The sequence below is a fragment of the Ctenopharyngodon idella genome, chromosome 18, assembly GCF_019924925.1.
Source record: "Ctenopharyngodon idella isolate HZGC_01 chromosome 18, HZGC01, whole genome shotgun sequence".
NCBI classification, from domain to species: Eukaryota; Metazoa; Chordata; class Actinopteri; order Cypriniformes; family Xenocyprididae; genus Ctenopharyngodon; species Ctenopharyngodon idella.
The window spans coordinates 21,157,366-21,175,364 of NC_067237.1; the positions used below are offsets into that span (position 1 = coordinate 21,157,366).

The following is a 17,999-nucleotide window of genomic DNA, read 5'->3' on the forward strand; positions in this document are numbered from 1 at the left end:
TGACATGCAGAATCGTGTTTCTTTACATTTATATGTGCCTGATTTCAACGCCGAGGAAATACATAAAGCAAATCTGCCAAGTCTTTGGCCACTAAAACTCTCCTCCTTGTGCATTAGGACAATATAGACACATGTCCTCTTTGATTTAGTTGATATTTTACTCATAAAAAAATTCTAGGGGTGCCAATAATTGTGGCCAACATGTTTTGGAGAAAAACATTTATTTCATGATGTGATCCCCTCCCTTTTAATATTTTTTTATTTAAAAATAAGCATAAGGTAAATGTTTGCAGCTTGCAAAAGGGGCTACATTAAGAGTAAAAGGAAGAACAGAAGAGAGAGAAATGTGTGAAAACCACAAACCAGGAAGAATACAGCTATTTAAAGAATGCAGCTATTTTAAAAATGAGCTTTACATTTAAATAGCATCTTATGACCCCTTTAAGGGTGAGGTGTGAATTCATAATGTTTTCTCTGTATTTTTTACTTTGCAGTTTTTTTTTGCTTACACACAAAATCTTTACTTGTCACACTATTTCTGAAACCTGACACTCAAACAGCAGAACCACACACCAAATCTGCAAAACCAAACACAAATTCTCAGCCTTCGACTCAGTTTTCAATTTCATAAAACACTTTTTGCAAAACACAATTACTCTATGTAATACAGAAAAATCTAACACAAAGTATCTTGATTTCCTTTTTCAAACACAACCAATCAAAATGCCACACTAACTCATCAGTGCCTCACACTAACTCTTCACATGTGCAAACACTCATTGCTTTACTTAACACCAATCAATCATGGCTTTAGAATAGGCCTATACATAGGCCAAAGGTCAAGTTATAGGTTTTGAACAACTTTTCTGTTGTTTACTTGCTTCCATATTCATCATTTCTAAACCCTATTGAGGAATTTTTCTCCACATGGTGCTGGAAAGTGCATGATCGTCCCTATGTCAACATAACACTTCTCCAGGCAATGGAGGAAGCATGTGGAGACACTGACGCTGCCTCCATCCAAGGTTGGATACGCAAGAGAGAACATAGCATGTGACGTGGATGAAGTATTGTGGCCGGACCCAGCCAGGAGGAGAGATGGAGCCTAGATACACCCAACCATCTCGCCCACCAACAAACACACACGTTGGGTTGCCATGTTTTATGGGCACATTCCATAGGCATGATGGTTTTTATACTGTACAAACTGTATATTCTATCCCCCTATACCTACCCATGACAGAAAACATTCTGCCATTTTAGATTTTCAGAAAACATCATTTTGTTTGATTTACGTATAAGCTTGTTTCGTCATGGGGACTTACAGTTTTTTACGATTGCTTAAGCACAATTTTAAAAACAAGGCTCATTTTGTCAAAACACTACATACAATTAACAGATCCACACACACAAGTAGCAGAATGCCTCAGTTCTTTTGCAAAATGAAACACTTCATTCAAAACTTTACATTTATTTAACAAAACCCAACTTTGACACTGTATGGAACACACATGGTTCATACATTCTGATTCTGTTTGATTCATTTACACATGCTGTACTCAGTCTTAAACACTTGTAACTTTTATACTTTTCTAATGATATAGTCTGGATATTGTTAGAGTAAAGTACATGAAAATGTGTGTAAGCAGTTGAAAAAAAAAACTAATTGCATCATGCTTGTTTGAGAAGAAAATATATTATATATAGCGGGTAAAGGGGAAGCTTTAATTTTGCCTTTGTGTATTTGTTTCTTGTTTAGTTACTTATAAAGCACAATTAAACAATGCAATGTTGACCAATGTGCTGTACAATCACACAATAAAATCACACATAAAAAATATTTGCAAGCACCTTCATTGAGATGAGAGCAAAGCTGTGGTTTTGGTTTACAAAAGTGGGAGGAGTCAACTTAGTTCCTCTTCTTCAAGCAGTCATAGCTCAGGTGCAGCATTTTCCAGACAAGAAATTTTAATGATGGAGCTTAGATTAGACTTTAATTCAACATCTAACAGCACTGCTGTGGGTTCAAAGCAGATCGCTCCTGCTGTAGTTCTGGGTTTGTGCTGTTTGGTGGGTTTGCCAAGCAACATCGCAGTAATCATCAGCATTGCTCGTGAGTGGAACAAACATTTGAACTTTACCTTAAATCTAATGGTAAACCTTGCTGTCTCTGATGCTTTGACACTTTGCTTGGCTCCTGTGGTGCTGTGTGGAATACTGTTTGGATGGAAACTCGGCCTTTGGTCTTGTAGGATCTTGTTCTTCTTGGGTCACTGGAGTCTGTATGTTGGTGTCCTGACGGTCACCTCCATGAGTGTGCACCGCTATCACAATGTCATCAAGTCCAGAGTCACTAACAGGATGATACTGCACAGACTGGAGAGACGGCACAGGCGCCTTCAGCTGATTGCCATCTGGATTCTAGCCTTTGTTTTTGCCCTACCGATATTTTTCACTCAAGAACTCAAAGACAAGGATGGATTGCAGAGATGTCAGAGGGCAATGGAGTCACAGTCTGTAGTAGTGACTGTTGTGCTTCTTGAGATCCTGTTGGGGTTCATCATCCCATTTTTGATCATGTTAACATGTTATCTCTGGTTGCACAAAGGTTTGAGAGAAAAAGCCAAGAGCTCCAATCTAACTAGAGCTCCACAGAACCAGGATCCCAGAAATCAGGGGTCAAAGGTTAGGACTTACAAGAAGAGACTTGTGGTCAGCATCGTTGTGGCTTTCTTTCTGTTTTGGACTCCTGTGCACATCATCAATGTGATTGATATAGTTACTATTCTGACTAAAACTTCTCATCCAGATGTTCATTCCCAACTGAAGTCCTTCCGTAGAGTTTATGGTGATTCAAGCAAGACTCTGGCTTTGGTAAACTGCTGTCTGAATCCTTTTCTCTATGCTGTCTCTTCAGGAAATATTCTAAAATGTTTCAGAAAGAAATAATTCCTTTCTGATTGGATAATTTACTTCTAGTCAAATATATATTTTAAAGACTCCCTAGTTCCTCATTGCTGTTCTTGTGTGGTTTGCAGTAGATTAACACATGCTGTTGATGGAGCAGCAATATTCAACATTCATTTGACTGCATTTCATGCATGCACGCATTCATTCATACATACTGTCACATGTATCCACATGAATAAAGTATAGCATTGTAAATAATCACATATTTATTGGATTGCTATAAATATTATATTTATTGAGGCATTCAAAACAGGGTTGCTGTTTTTGAGATTGGTTGTAGTCTTTGGTAACAGTCTTGAATTAGTCCAGATAATTTGTCAGGTTTTCCAAACTTTCCCAACTGAAGTCCTTCCGTAGAGTTTGTGGTGATACAAGCAAGACTCTGGCTTTGGTAAACTGCTGTCTGAATCCTTTTCTCTATGCTGTCTCTTCAAGAAATAGTTTAAAATGTATCAGAAAGAAATAATTCCTTTCTGATTGGATAATTTACTTTCAGGCAAATATATGCTTCAGTGACTCCCTGGTTCATTCATCTGACTGCATTTCATACATGCATTCATTCATTCATACATACATACTGTCATATCAACATGAATAAAGTATAACATTGCAAATAATCATAAATTTATGTGATTGCTGTAAATATTGATTAAAACATTCATAACAGTGTTTCCGTTTTTAAGATTGTTTGTAATCTTTGGTAACAGTCTAGAAGAACTCAGTGTTTTTAACTGCTAATTTAATTTAATTTCCAAACTTGCATTCTTGAATCCCTTGGTGTTTGAGTTAAACTAATAATTAAATTATAAAAATTAAAAATAGCAATAAATATAATTTAAAAATAAAAACAATCAAAATTAATGACATACCAAAAAACATTAAGACCTATAGAAAGATTAAAGATTTTTTTATTTCTTAATGATCACTATTACAATTCGTAAAAAGATGACAGATACAGCAGATACTTAATGAAAACAGAAAAATGTCATCACTATCTGTAAAATAAGTAATTAGCCAATTCTGCTTAAATGAAGGGTTGCAAAAATGAGTACACCCTTGATTAAATTCAACAAACGTGTAATATTCTTATGCATACATGTTCTCCGTAACTTTACTACTCTGTATAGGCTACTGCTGATCCTTATTGGCTTTGAGTATACAAGTTTTCACATCTGTTTTGTTTACCTGACCTCCTTGAGTGTCCCGATGTTACCCCCACAGGTGCCCAATAGTATTAAGGTCAGGTAAAGTACTTGTCCACTGAAGGATTTTCACCTTAGATTAATATAGAGGCATTGTTGTTTAAAAAGTGCTGAACAATGCAGGGAATAAGGAGAAGGTATAGTGTCTTCTATTTCAAGATTTTGAATTCCATCACACATGTGTGAATTCATGACACCATTGATAGATCATAACTCCCCACTCCTTCATCCCTATAAAGAACTTTACTTCCACTGAATTTCACTGTGATGACTAGGCACTTCTCACTGTACTGCTCCAACTTGAAATGCCATACATTTTGGATGCTGTTAGATCCAGAATCATTGATTTGATCTCATGAGACTTCAGTATGCTTTACCAGAAGTCTTTATTTTGGTAATATGAGCCATGAGTTTATTTTGCTTTGGCTGCAGGTGTTAGTTCCTGTGTGGACAACAACAATGCATTTCACTTCTGCATGCTTTGACAATGTGTGAGATGAGTCACTCTTCTCACAGCTTCTGCCAGCTCTGAAACATTTCTCCTCACCCTCAAGTTGTTCCAAACCTGCATGAATTTCTTTATTCTACTGAACACAAAAGAAGATATATTTTGAAGAATGTCAGAAACCAAACAGTTGATGGGCCCCATTGAATTCCATAGCATTTTTCCATACTATGGAAGGCAAGGGGGTCCATCACCTGTTTGATTAACCATATTCTTCAAAATATCTTCTTTTGTGTTCAGCAGAAGTAAGAAATTCATACAGGTTTAGAACAACTTGAGGTGAGTAAGTGATGACAGAATTTTTATTTTTGGGTGAACTAATGAGAATGCAATAAAACACTTTTAACTGTTGAGAAATTCCTCTTTTTTCATGTTTTGGTTCAACATACTCACCTGTTGATCAAGAACTGCTGTAAGACTTGATTTTCCTGCTAAGACAAAAACTGAGATCAAGCACCCTGCAATAAAGCAATAAAACTCATCTGGAGAGATGATCTCAAAGAAATAGCATAGGACAACGCCTTGCCCTAAACTGTCCTCACACGTCTACAGGATGCAAGCCCCCACCCACACACACACACACACACACACACACACACACACACACACACCCTTCTTCCGTTCCCCCTGACTCAAGTCACTGAAAGTTTATATTCTATGTATAATGTAACTTGTATATCTACTGTTTTATCCTTTCATGTTTGGTATCATTCTAAATGTCTCAGTGCGATTGTTAACATGGTCTCAATTTCACAGCAGTCACTGGTATTATGAAGAAGATTGGAAACTAAGGAGAATTCCGTCCTCCTTTTGGGTGTTGAAAAACCCACTCCTCTCCCCCAAAACAGGTGTTGGTGTAATAAAAATGTACAATCCTTTTGTTCTGTTCTTGATATATAAAGTAAAATGCAAAGCAGTCATGGGGGATTTTCTGTAGCCAGAAGCCCCCATGCAGAGATGGTTGAATGTCTGAAGACACTCACACATCACTGTGTGTATATGCATTTCTTTGAGTAATTGATGTTATGCACTTATTATTTCTGAATTGGCTGCTTCTAATTGTCCAACTATGTAATTGGCATGATACATTTTTACTTGACAAATAAAATGTTATATTTGATTTACTCTGGATTCTTCTTATTGGAGTTCATATTTCCGCAAATCTGCGTCAGGATAGATTCAAACTAAAGGCCCATGAAAGGCGCATGTAAGCACATCATGGGGCTTTTTGATTTTTATCTATCAACTGGCTTAGCAAGTTGCAGTATTGTGACTAAGAGAACTGTGTTTTTGTATGAACAAGCATGTGGCGGTTCGACTCAAATGCATTAGTAAACTCTGCACCCTCTGACTAAGAATCAGAACTGGCGAGTTTGTGATCGTGAAGGGCACTCAATCGGCCGAAGTGACTTTTCTAAGTGATATGGGTCCGTAATGAACGAATAATTGAAAATATGGGAAACCCAGAATAATCAAATAACTAAATTAATACATAATAAATGATTAATTTTAAATTAGAAACACAACCTAAGAGTAATAATCATTTGAAACTGGAGTCAGATTAAACGAGTGAAATTAAGTGAACTTCACAGGGGCGCTGAAAAGACATACACGCGTTAACCTTCGCCCGGATTCCGTTTTTGGGCCGATGGGGGGTTTCTTACACTGCCTTCAACTTGCACTAGAAAATTCTTGTTTAGTAACTTTCAGGCAGGTGTACTTATTTTTGCAACACAACATCATGTTATCACTTTGATAAGAAAATCTTATTTTCCCGATTAACATTGATGTGCTTCTTTGGTAATTGGTCAAGCAGACTTGCTGGAACATTATATCTTCAAGGAACATATTTCTACTTACAGAGTAATATTATAATATTATAATAATATATATATATCAACACCTCAAACTCATTGTTGTGCTCCTCAAACCATTCCTGAACCATTTTTGCTTTGTGGCAGGGCGCATTATCCTACTGAAAGAGGCCACAGCCACCCGAAATACTGTTTCCACAAAAGAGTGTACATGGTCTGCAACAATGCTTAGGTAGGTGGTACGTGTCAAAGTAACATCCACATGGATGGCAGGACCCAAGGTTTCCCAGCAGAACATTGGCCAAAGCATCACACTGCCTCCGCCGGCTTGACTTCTTCCCATAGTGCATCTTGCTACATCACCTGGCCATCCACGTGATGTAAAAGAAAACGTGATTCATCAGACCAGGCCACCTTTTTCCATTGCTCCGAGGTCCAGTTCTGATGCTCACATGCCCACTGTTGGCACTTTCAGGCACCCTGACTGGTCTGCGTCTATGCAGTCCCATTCGCAACAAACTGTGATGCACTGTGTGTTCTGACACCTTTCTATCAGAACCAGCATTAACGTCTTGAACAATTTGAGCTAAAAGTAGCTCGCCTGTTGGATCGGACCACATGGGCCAGCCTTCGTTCCCCACGTGCATCAATGAGCCTTGGCCGCCCATGACCCTGTCGCCGGTTCACCACTGTTCCTTCCTTGGACCACTTTTGATAGAAACTGACCAGGACTGCAGACCGGGACCACCCCACAAGAGCTGCAGTTTTGGAGATGCTCTGACCCAGTCGTCTAGCCATCACAATTTGGCCCTTGTCAAACTCACTCAAATCCTCACGCTTGCCCATTTTTCCTGCTTCTAACACATCAACTTTGAGGTCAAAATGTTCACTTGCTGCCTAATATATTCCACCCACTAACAGTTTCCGTGATGAAGAGAGAATCAGTGTTATTCACTTCACCTGACAGTGCTCATAATGTTGTGCCTGATCGGTGTATATGTGTGTATAATTCATATGAATTTATATATAGCCTATAAAATCATTAGCAAATGTGCTGTTATATTATGGAAGTACCCCCTTATTTTAATCTAATATTTCAAGTCAATATTTCAGATCAAAGGCTTTGGGCTCGTTGTCTGGTTATGGTTAAACTGGATATGTTGCAAGAAATACAGGAAATGCCACATTGAAACTAAGAATTAAGAACAAGTAGTGATATATTGCCATGGCCTTATATTATAATGGACTTAATAAGTAACTGTTTCATTCTGCTTCTTATTAGATTTCAGTTAATAAGAAGATTTTGAATATTTTTTAATAAAAGATGTGGTAAATGTTTGCAGCTTGCAAAAGGGTGAAAGAAACGTGAAAACAACAAACCAGAAAGAACATCAAGAGGAAGAACGCTAGGAGGCAGCATCAACACACCCGAAAAGGAGAATTGGACAGTGCAAATGACCGAGGAGATCACCCTGTAAAAGGTGACCTTACAAAAGTATTTTGCTGGTTTGAGTTGATTTATTTAGCTTGTTAGCTTATTTTATGTGTTGCTATTTTATTATTTTATTTTATATCCACCATAAATTATTTCCTGTGAATGTGCAAGACTTTAAATTCATTAGCTTCTATAAGTAAACAACTAGAAGAGTGCAGTTTTTTTGCAATAAACCAGTGGTTACGATAATACGTTAAAATAATATGGTAACACTTTTCTTAACATTAACACATTTCTTAACATTAGTTAACTCTCTACAGCACAGCAACAGAAAGTTTTCTTAACATTTACATTTTTCTTTAAATGATTACAACCAATTAGAAAGGTTGAGTAAGGTGTGGGAGTCACTATCAAGCACCATTTAAAGGTGGGACATCCTGTTCTGACACATGGTCACAGGGGCACATGGTGTGAGAATGCAAGATTATTTGCTTTAGTATTTCCTTTTGTCAGGTTTTATGAAGTTTTTTATTTTAATTTTGCATGTTCAGAAATTCAGTTTTTCTTTTCGTTGCCTCAGGGCAACATTGTGCGATAAGGGGTACTTTTCGAGGATGTTTTGGACAGTACCTCACCTTGGCAATAATGTGTTATAAGAAGGGAAGATGCAGGGTTCCTGGGTGCAAAGTAACACCCAAAGTGATGTGCAAAAATTGTAACATACACCACTATTTCACAAAAGAGAAGAACTGCTCTTTGAAGTTTCGTACTGAGTGAAATCTTATTAAATGAAGTACATTATATGACATGACACACTACATGATACAAACCTATGCAGGTGTCAAATTCAATATATCAATGTCTTTCAAGTGTTTTTCCCTTTTTACTTAATGATTTCTTGACTTTTTTTTTCTTTTTTAAATTGTGATTTTGCATTGCTCTCTGAGCATTGTCTTATGATAATTTTCTCTGTGATTCTGTACTATTGTTGCACAATAGTACAGGGGTGTAAAAAACATTTTTATCACTAAAATGTTTATGTGCCATCAACATGTGTGCAGTAGAGGGTTGTATTAACTAACATTAACTAATAATGAGCAATACATTTGTTACAGTTTTTATTAATCTTTGCTAACATTAGTTAACAAAGTTCATTGTTTGTACAGTAACGGTTCATTGTTTGTTCATGTTAGTTCACAGTGAATTACAGTGTTAGATTACCCAAAAATGAAATTTCTGTCATTAATTACTCACCCTCATGCCGTCCCACATCCGGAAGACCTTAAATCATCTTCGGAACACAAATTAAGATATTTTTGATGAAATCTGAGAGGTGTCTGAGTTCTCCATAAACAGCAATTTAACCACCACTTTAAAGGTCCAGAAAGATACTAAAGACATCGTTAAAAAAGTCGACGTTACTACAGTGGTTCAACCTTAAAGGGATAGTTCACCCAAAAATGAAAATTATCCCATGATTTACTCACCATCAAGCCAACCTAGGTGTATATGACTATCTTCTTTCAGACCAACATAATCAGAGATATATTTAAAAATATCCTTAGTCTGCAAGTTTATAATGGTTGTGAATGGCTGCCCAATTTCTGAAGACAAAAAAAAAATGCATCCATCCATAAAAAATGAATCCATACGTCTCCAGGGGGTTAATAAAAGCCTTCTGATGTGAATCGATGCGTTTCTGTAAGACAAGTATCCTTATTTAAAACTTCATAAAGTAAAATAAGGAGCTTCCGGTGCGTCAGCCATATGCATTCGACATACGTCCAAAACACGTTAACATCCGCGACGTAGTACACAATGACATGACGTACTACGCGTTGTATCCCTTTAATCTTATGAAGCGACGAGAATACTTTTTGTGTGCAAAAACAAAACAAAAATAATGACTTTATTCAACAATATCTTCTCTTCTATGTCATTCTCCTACGCTGTTTACGTTCAGCGCTTCCAGGTTCTACATCAGAACGCCGGCTCAGTATTGGCAGACGCTGTTCACGTGAGCAGCACGAAGCGTGAGAGTCGGCCAATAATGAAGTGTCGAACATAAACAGTGTAGGAGAAAGACACAGAAGAGAAGATATTGTTGAAAAAAATTTTCATTCATTTTTTCTGATAAGGATTTTTACAAAGTCTTTGTTAAAGCATAATCCATGAACCAAACCACTCGTTGTGCTTCATGGGAGTGGGTGTTCCCTGTAGAGCTCTTTAGGCACTTTGGAGAAAATTAATGGAAGTTTTACCTCTGGAACCCATCTGAGAGGCTCTACTAAGCTGAATAAACTGCTATTGGAAAACAGCTTATCATTTAATGAACTGACTGCCTATCACCTAATCTTCAACATGTTTTCCCTTAAACATTTGTTTTGGAGCGTTTTGGAGCTGGTTGGAACTGAACTATGCAGGACGTTGCAAAAATGCAGCAAACAATAATAAAATAAAATAATAAATTAATTAATAAATAAATCTGTTATGGTTTGATCTTCTGGAACTTTCCGTAAATTAGGAACTATGGAAACTAATAAACTCAGAGCAAAGCAGAACAGGGAAAACAACCAAAACACAATGAAACTAAACAGACACAGAATTACAAGTTACAATAGTAAATTTTTTTTGTGTGTGTGTGTGTGTGTGTGTGTGTATTTGCAAGCACTTTGTTTTTGCGAAGACTGAGATGAGAGCAAAGCTGTGGTTACAGAATTGGGAGGAGTCAACTTAGTTCCTCTTCTTCAAGCAGTCATAGCTCAGGTGCAGCATTTTCCAGACAAGAAATTTTAATGATGGAGCCAAAATTAGACTTTAATTCAACATCTAACAGTACTTCTCTGGGTTCAAAGCAGATCGCTCCTGCTGTAGTTCTGGGTTTGTGCTGTTTGGTGGGTTTGCCAAGCAATATCGCAGTAATTATCAGCATTTCTCGTGAATGGAACAAACATTTGAGCTTTACCTTAAAACTAATGGTAAACCTTGCTGTCTCTGATGCTTTGACACTTTGCTTGGCTCCTGTGGTGCTGTGTGGAATACTGTTTGGATGGAAACTCGGCCTTTGGTCTTGTAGGATCTTGTTCTTCTTGGGTCACTGGAGTCTGTATGTTGCTGTCCTGACGGTCAGCTCCATGAGTGTGCACCGCTATCACAATGTCATCAAGTCCAGAGTCACTAACAGGATGATACTGCACAGACTGGAGAGACGGCACAGGCGCCTTCAGCTGATTGCCATCTGGATTCTAGCCTTTGTTTTTGCCCTACCGATATTTTTCACTCAAGGACTCAAAGACAAGGATGGATTGCAGAGATGTCAGAGGGCAATGGAGTCACAGTCTGTAGTAGTGACTGTTGTGCTTCTTGAGATCCTGTTGGGGTTCGTCATCCCATTATTGATCATGTTAACATGTTATCTCTGGTTGCACAAAGGTTTGAGAGAAAAAGCCAAGAGCTCCAATCTAACTAGAGCTCCACAGGACCAGGATCCCAGAAAACAGGGGCCAAAGGTTAGGACTTACAAGAAGAGACTTGTGGTCAGCATCGTTGTGGCTTTCTTTCTGTTTTGGACTCCTTTGCACATCATCAATGTGATAGATATAGTTACTACTCTGACTGAAACGTCTTGTCCAGATGTTCATTCCCAACTGAAGTCCTTCCGTAGAGTTTATGGTGATTCAAGCAAGACTCTGGCTTTGGTAAACTGCTGTCTGAATCCTTTTCTCTATGCTGTCTCTTCAGGAAATATTCTAAAATGTTTCAGAAAGAAATAATTCCTTTCTGATTGGATAATTTACTTCCAGTCAAATATATATTTTAAAGACTCCCTAGTTCCTCATTGCTGTTCTTGTGTGGTTTGCAGTAGATTAACACATGCTGTTGATGGCGCAGCAATATTCAACATTCATTTGACTGCATTTCATGCATGCACGCATTCATTCATACATACTGTCACATGTATCCACATGAATAAAGTATAGCATTGTAAATAATCACATTCATAACATTCATAACAGGGTTGCTGTTTTTGAGATTGGTTGTAGTCTTTGTTAACAGTCTAGAATTAGTCCAAATAATTTGTCAGGTTTTCCAAACTTAAATTTATAAAATCCTTGGTGTTTAAGTTGATGTAAAAACAAATAAAATTAACCACTTACCAAAAAACAGAGAGAGAGATTAAAGATTTTTTATTTCTTAATTATTACTATTACAGTTCGTACATGTCTTCCATAACTTTACTGCTCTGTATAATGCTCTGGCATTGAGTGTACAAGTTTTCACATCTGTTTTGTTTAACTCCAGAAGTGTGACCTCCTTGAGTGTCCCCACAGGTACCCAATAGTATTAAGGTCAGGTTAAATACTTGTCCACTGAAGGATTTTCATCTTAGGGGAATATACAGAGTCATCGTCGTTTAAAAAGTGCTGAACAACGCAAGGAATAAGAAGAAGGTAGCACCTTCTGTTTCAAGAATTTGAATTCCATCACTCAATGGTGTGTGAATTCATGACACCATTGATAAAGCACAACTCCCCACTCCTTCAGCACTCATTTGTCACTATATAAGTACTTAACTACCACTGAAATTCACTGTGAGGACTAGTTACTTCTCACTGTACTGCTCCCCCTTGCAATGCCATCCAAGATAGCAACTTTGTGCCGGCTGACCTATATCTGCCAAGTGTGGCATGATGATCTGGGCCATGGAATGATGGAACTTGGGCAGACCGCTCCTGTTTGACAGATTTGAGCCACAAGCAGGCCATAGCAATGCCACATGTCAGCCAAGAGCAAAGAAATAAACCAGAACTGGCCCTTATCTGAGCCACAAAATCTTTATATATTATTTATAGAATCATCTCAGCATTAACAAGTCTGTTCTGACCACAGCCTTAGATGAAATCAACTTAAGATAGAAGAAGACATTACATCTCTCAAGATCTGATTAAACAACTCCACAAACAGCATTACAGCTTCACATATTACTAACCATATTGACTTTATTTCTGTCATTCATCTACAGAAGGTCTTACTGAGAATTAACAGAAGTTTAACACTCATGTTTGCTTTATTTGAAGTCACCATAGTGGTGGTTGGTGTTTCTATTAATTGTGCTCTTAACTGTTATGATACGTTTGTTTTCTCTGGCTGCTGTGACAGTGTGTTTAACACATTTGCAGTAGCATAGAAAGCTGAAATGAGATCAGATGATGATTTTTAGCTATTGATACTTTTAGAATCATTGATGTTATTTATTATTAATACATTTGAAATACAAATTCTGTTTTACACTGAATTGCAGAAATTAGTTAGATGATTGAAGATAAAAAAAAATTATTAAAAAACATTTGATCAGAAAACAATGACAAACACAGATATGAGCAATCAGCATATGAATCTCAACAATGGTGACAACAAAATATTCAGACAATCAGATCAACTCTGGACATCACTAAAAGCTGATAAAAGACAAAACATAAAACCACAGCAAAAAATAAAAATAATTAGAATTTAAGAAAATAATAGGACAATTCAGCTGCATAATTTATTCATGCTGTGATGCATGCTGGGAGTTTTGTACTACTGTTCCCAGCATGCATTGCGGCATGACACTTTCAATTGTCACCTTTGTTAAGATTCATGTGCTGATTCTTGATGTCTTCGTGTGTCATCTTTGTGTAATTTCTGTGTGTGTGTTTTTTTTTAATCTTCTGATTGGATTTGTTCCATTATAAGATTTCAGTGATGGTCGGTTTTGTTTGGTTACAAGACATCAATCGATTTCATTTCACTACAAGATATCAATGACAGTCAGTTTTGTTCCTTTAAATCTCAATGGCAGTCAGTTTTGTTCCTTTACGAGATTTCAGTGACTGTCAGTTTTGTTTCATTACGAGATTTCAGTGACGGTCGGTTTTGTTCCTTTACGAGATCTCAATGATGGTCGGTTTTGTTCCTTTATGAGATATCAGTGATGGCCTGTTTTGTTTCATTACGACAAATTAATAATGATCTTTTTTTTTTTTCGTTACAAGATTTTAATGACAGTCAGTTTTCAGTCAGTCAGTTTAATTTGGTTACAAGATTTCAATGACAGTTCTTTCTTTTTTTGTTGTTACGAGATTTCAATGATCAGCTTTGTTCCATGATGAGATTTCAACGATGGTCGGTTTCGTTTCATTACGTGATTTCAGTGACGGTCGGTTTTGTTCCTTTATGAGATTTCAATAATGGTTGGTTTTGAAACATTTCAAACAGTCTTTTTTTTTTTCCATTATGAGATCTCGACAATGTTTTTTTTCATTAGGAGATTTCATAGACGGTCAGTTTTATTTCTTTACAAGATCTCAATGAAGGTAGGTTTTGTTCCATTATGAGATCTCAACAATGTTTTTTTTTTCCCACTTACGAGATTTAAAAGACGATGAGTTTTGTTTCGTTACAAGAGTTCAATGATGGCTGGTTTTATTCCTTTACAAGATCTCAATGACGGTAGGTTTTGTTCCTGTGTTCCTTTATGAGATTTCAAAGATGGTCAGTTTTGTTCCTTTACGAGATTTCAATGACAGTCGTTTTTGTTTCCTAATGAGATTTTAACGACGGTCTGCTTTGTTACTTACCAAGATTTTAATTACAGTTGGCTTTGTTACGTTACGAGATTTCTACGATGGTCGGTTTTCATTGTCAGTCAGTAAAATTTTCATGTGTTCAGTTATGAGATCTCAATACGGTATGTTTTGTTTACAAGATTTTAATGACAGTTGGTTTTGTTCCATTACAAGATTTTAATGACGGTCGGTTTTTTGCCAGTTTATGAGATTTCAATAATGGCCATTTTTTTCCATTACAAGATTTCAATGCCACTTGGTTTTGTTTCCTAACAAGATTTTAATGATGGTCGGCTTTGTTTCTTAATGAGGTTTTAATGACAGTTGGTTTTGTTCCATTACGAGATTTTAATGATGGTCGGTTTTGTCCGGTTACAATATCTTAATGACAGTCAGTTTTCAGTGTCAGTTGGTTTTGTTCTGTTATGAGATTTCAAATACGGTCGGTTATCTGGCTCAGCATTGTACTAATTTCTTAATCTTTTAGTAATCTTAGGATGGGTATGATAACTTTTTAGACTTTCATAAATCTAAAAAATATTTGCAGTAGTGCAATAAACCCTGTGGATAAGCAGTCTGCAGAATGGATAGATGGATGGAATAAAAAACTATACTTCAAGCTCTAGAACATAAAGAACTATTGAAAAATTCAAAAGTAACAATTAGATCCAAAGTTGCTACATTTCACATTTTTGTTACAACGAGGCCTAAGTAGTTTTATAGTAGTTTTATACTTTTATACTTTTAGGGCCAAATGTCATTATTACATTTAGGCCCGGTTTCACAGACAGGGCTTAGGCTAAACCAAGATTAGGCCTTATTTCAATTAGGTTATTTAAGTAGCTTTTTATAAACGTGCCCTAGAAAAAAACATTGCTGGTGTGCATCTTGAGACAAAACAACAAAGGCTCTGACATATTTTAAGATATGCCAATGCAAGTTGCTTTCAGTTAAAACAGCTCAAAATGCATTTTAGTCTAGGACTAGCTTAATCCTTGTCTGTGAAACTTGGGGTTAGAGTCTTAATTACTTAGTATTTTATTCATGTCCCAACACTGCGGAATTGCCTTCAAAATCTCAAGTCTCTATGAAATTAAGCAAATCAAGGCACATGAGTGGTGTGTAATGTAAAGCAAAATGCAAGTGGTTAGAAGATTGTTTGATGATATCGAATGAGTGACAAAAGTTTAACCATTTGAAAGTACAATGCCTATAAAATTCCCTAAATACATTTTATGTCCAAAAATAAAATTTATGTCTAATAATGGCCAAAGGATGGAATAAAAAACTATACTTTATAGACGCTATAGCACATAAATAACTATTGAACGATTCAAAAGTAACAATTAGATACAAAGTTGCTACATTTCACGCTTTTATTACAACGGGTCCTAAGTTTTTAGACAGTAGCTTTAAGACTCTTAGAGCCAAATGTTATTATTACATTTAGAGACTTAATTAAGTATTTTATTTAGGGCCCAACACTGCAGTTCTGCCTTCAGAATGTCAAGTGTCTGTGAAATTAAGGAAATCAAGGTGTATTAGTGGTGTGCGATGTAAAGCAAAATGCAAGAGGTTTGAAGATTGTTTCATCAAAAAGAATGAGTGGCAAAAGTTTAACCAACCAATCAATGTACAATGCCTATAAAGTTTCCAAAATAAACTTTATGTCCAAAAATAAAATTTATGTCCAATAACGGCCAAATAAAGTGCTTGGCCAGCTATATTTATTATTTTTCCTGAATGGGAGTCTATGGCATTGGCAGCCCTATCAACGGAACATAAGAAAATTATGAAATTTGGCACAATTGTAGAGATGGTCATGAATAGTGATTGGACCAATTTTTGAGTCTCTAGGACCAACTCTATAGTTCAACACCACCATTTCAAAAATTAACTTTTCTAAAGGTTGTAACTTTTGAACCCTTTGTTCTAAAAAAAATATTTTAGTACACCTGATTCCTCTCTTCATGCTGATGCCATTCAACATCTTACATTAAGACTTTGCCCATTACAGTAGTGGCCATTTTGAAAAGTACAGTATTCATTTTTTTTCGCTACTCCTCCTTCAAAATTTGTCCAATTTTGTCCAAAATTTGATCAGAAGATCTTTGGACCGAGCCGCACAGAAATGGCTAAACAGATTTTGTTTTTTTTATTCATCTTTGTTCAAAAGTTATGTTGTTGCGAACTTAACGAAGTCAACCCAAAATTGGTTCAGAGGCTGTTTCTCCGCCAAACTTTAAACAATCGAAATGAAAATTGGTAAGCTTTGTTGGAACCATGATCTGAGAGTCCATGCCAAATTTGGGAACAGCGCCACCTACAGGTCATGAGATCTGAAAAATGGCTATTTTGGCTCATAACTTTTTAACAGTTTGTCAAAGAAGCATAATCTGCCGAATCCGAGGATACCGATTTTGCCAGGATCGGATTAACTATTCGGATTTTGAATTTTGAATTTTGTCATAAATTGCAATATCTTTTAAACAATTTGACATATCTTCATAAAAATTGGTAGGTGTCATCATCAGAATGCCCTGAAGGTACCTGAGAAGTTTGAACACAGTGCCACCTAGTGTTCCAGAGAATGCTTATAACTTTTGAAAACATTGTCCAAATTTTTTGTTCCCTGGCTTATGCCAGTTCTGAAAATCTATCATTTGTCATTTTCCTTAAATGTGCCAGTCTGCCATATTGAAGCAAATGAAAAACTGTTTTTTCGCTACTTCCTGAGAAATATCTCTCCAAAGTGGACCCTGCCTGTGTTTGTGTCCTTATGCTAATTAGCTTAGCATGCTAAATGGTTATTTTGTAAAAGTTGCTTCTGTTCCAGACACTGAGTCTTTCTGAGAATGAAATAAACTGAACTTATTAAATATAACAAGTGTTGCATTTTTATAAAAATTCTTCAATTTGAGTTCATTCTCACTTAAACTACTGAACTTCAGCAGGTGTGTGAACATGTGCCTGCCGAGTGGCACAATGAGATGATTGATAGACACCTGATCCAGAGATTGTGGGTTTGAGTCCTGTGTGGGGCAACTTTATAAAATTGTGTGTAATGTTGTGTCATTTCAATTTCTTTATTATCCGGGTAAGCACTGTACTAATCTTTATTCCTCTTGGATTAGACATAACGTCCCCTTGGAATTGTAAGGTTCTATCTGACATTTTTGTCAAAGTTGAGTTATTCACATATTCATATTCTGTGACAACTTATTTACATTTATGTGATGTTTCTTTTTTCAAAAACATTTTGGTACTTTTTTTTAGAAAACAAAAAGGTTCTATCTACAAAGTCGAACTCTAACTTGGTTCTATAAGGTTCTATCTGCGTGAGCCAATCAGCACTTCGAATGCACACACGAGGACCAATCAGGATCAACGTTGCATCTGAGTTCCTAGAAGAAATCAGTGAAAGGAAGTTGATTGTGCCCTCAGTAACCCGGTGGAACTCATTTT

General features: G+C 36.5%; 2 protein-coding genes across 2 annotated transcripts; both read left to right on the forward strand.

Annotated features, from left to right (window-relative positions):
• Nucleotides 1-1,826: 1,826 nt before the first annotated feature.
• LOC127499986 (leukotriene B4 receptor 1-like) lies at nt 1,827-3,738 on the forward strand. The gene has a single exon (XM_051870733.1). The coding sequence runs from the start codon at nt 1,972-1,974 to the stop codon at nt 2,947-2,949; it is 978 nt and encodes a 325-aa protein (XP_051726693.1). The 5' UTR covers nt 1,827-1,971; the 3' UTR covers nt 2,950-3,738.
• Nucleotides 3,739-10,724: 6,986 nt separating this feature from the next.
• On the forward strand, nt 10,725-12,090 carry LOC127499539 (leukotriene B4 receptor 1-like). Its single transcript, XM_051869911.1, has one exon. The coding sequence runs from the start codon at nt 10,725-10,727 to the stop codon at nt 11,697-11,699; it is 975 nt and encodes a 324-aa protein (XP_051725871.1). The 3' UTR covers nt 11,700-12,090.
• The last annotated feature ends 5,909 nt before the right edge of the window (nt 12,091-17,999 follow it).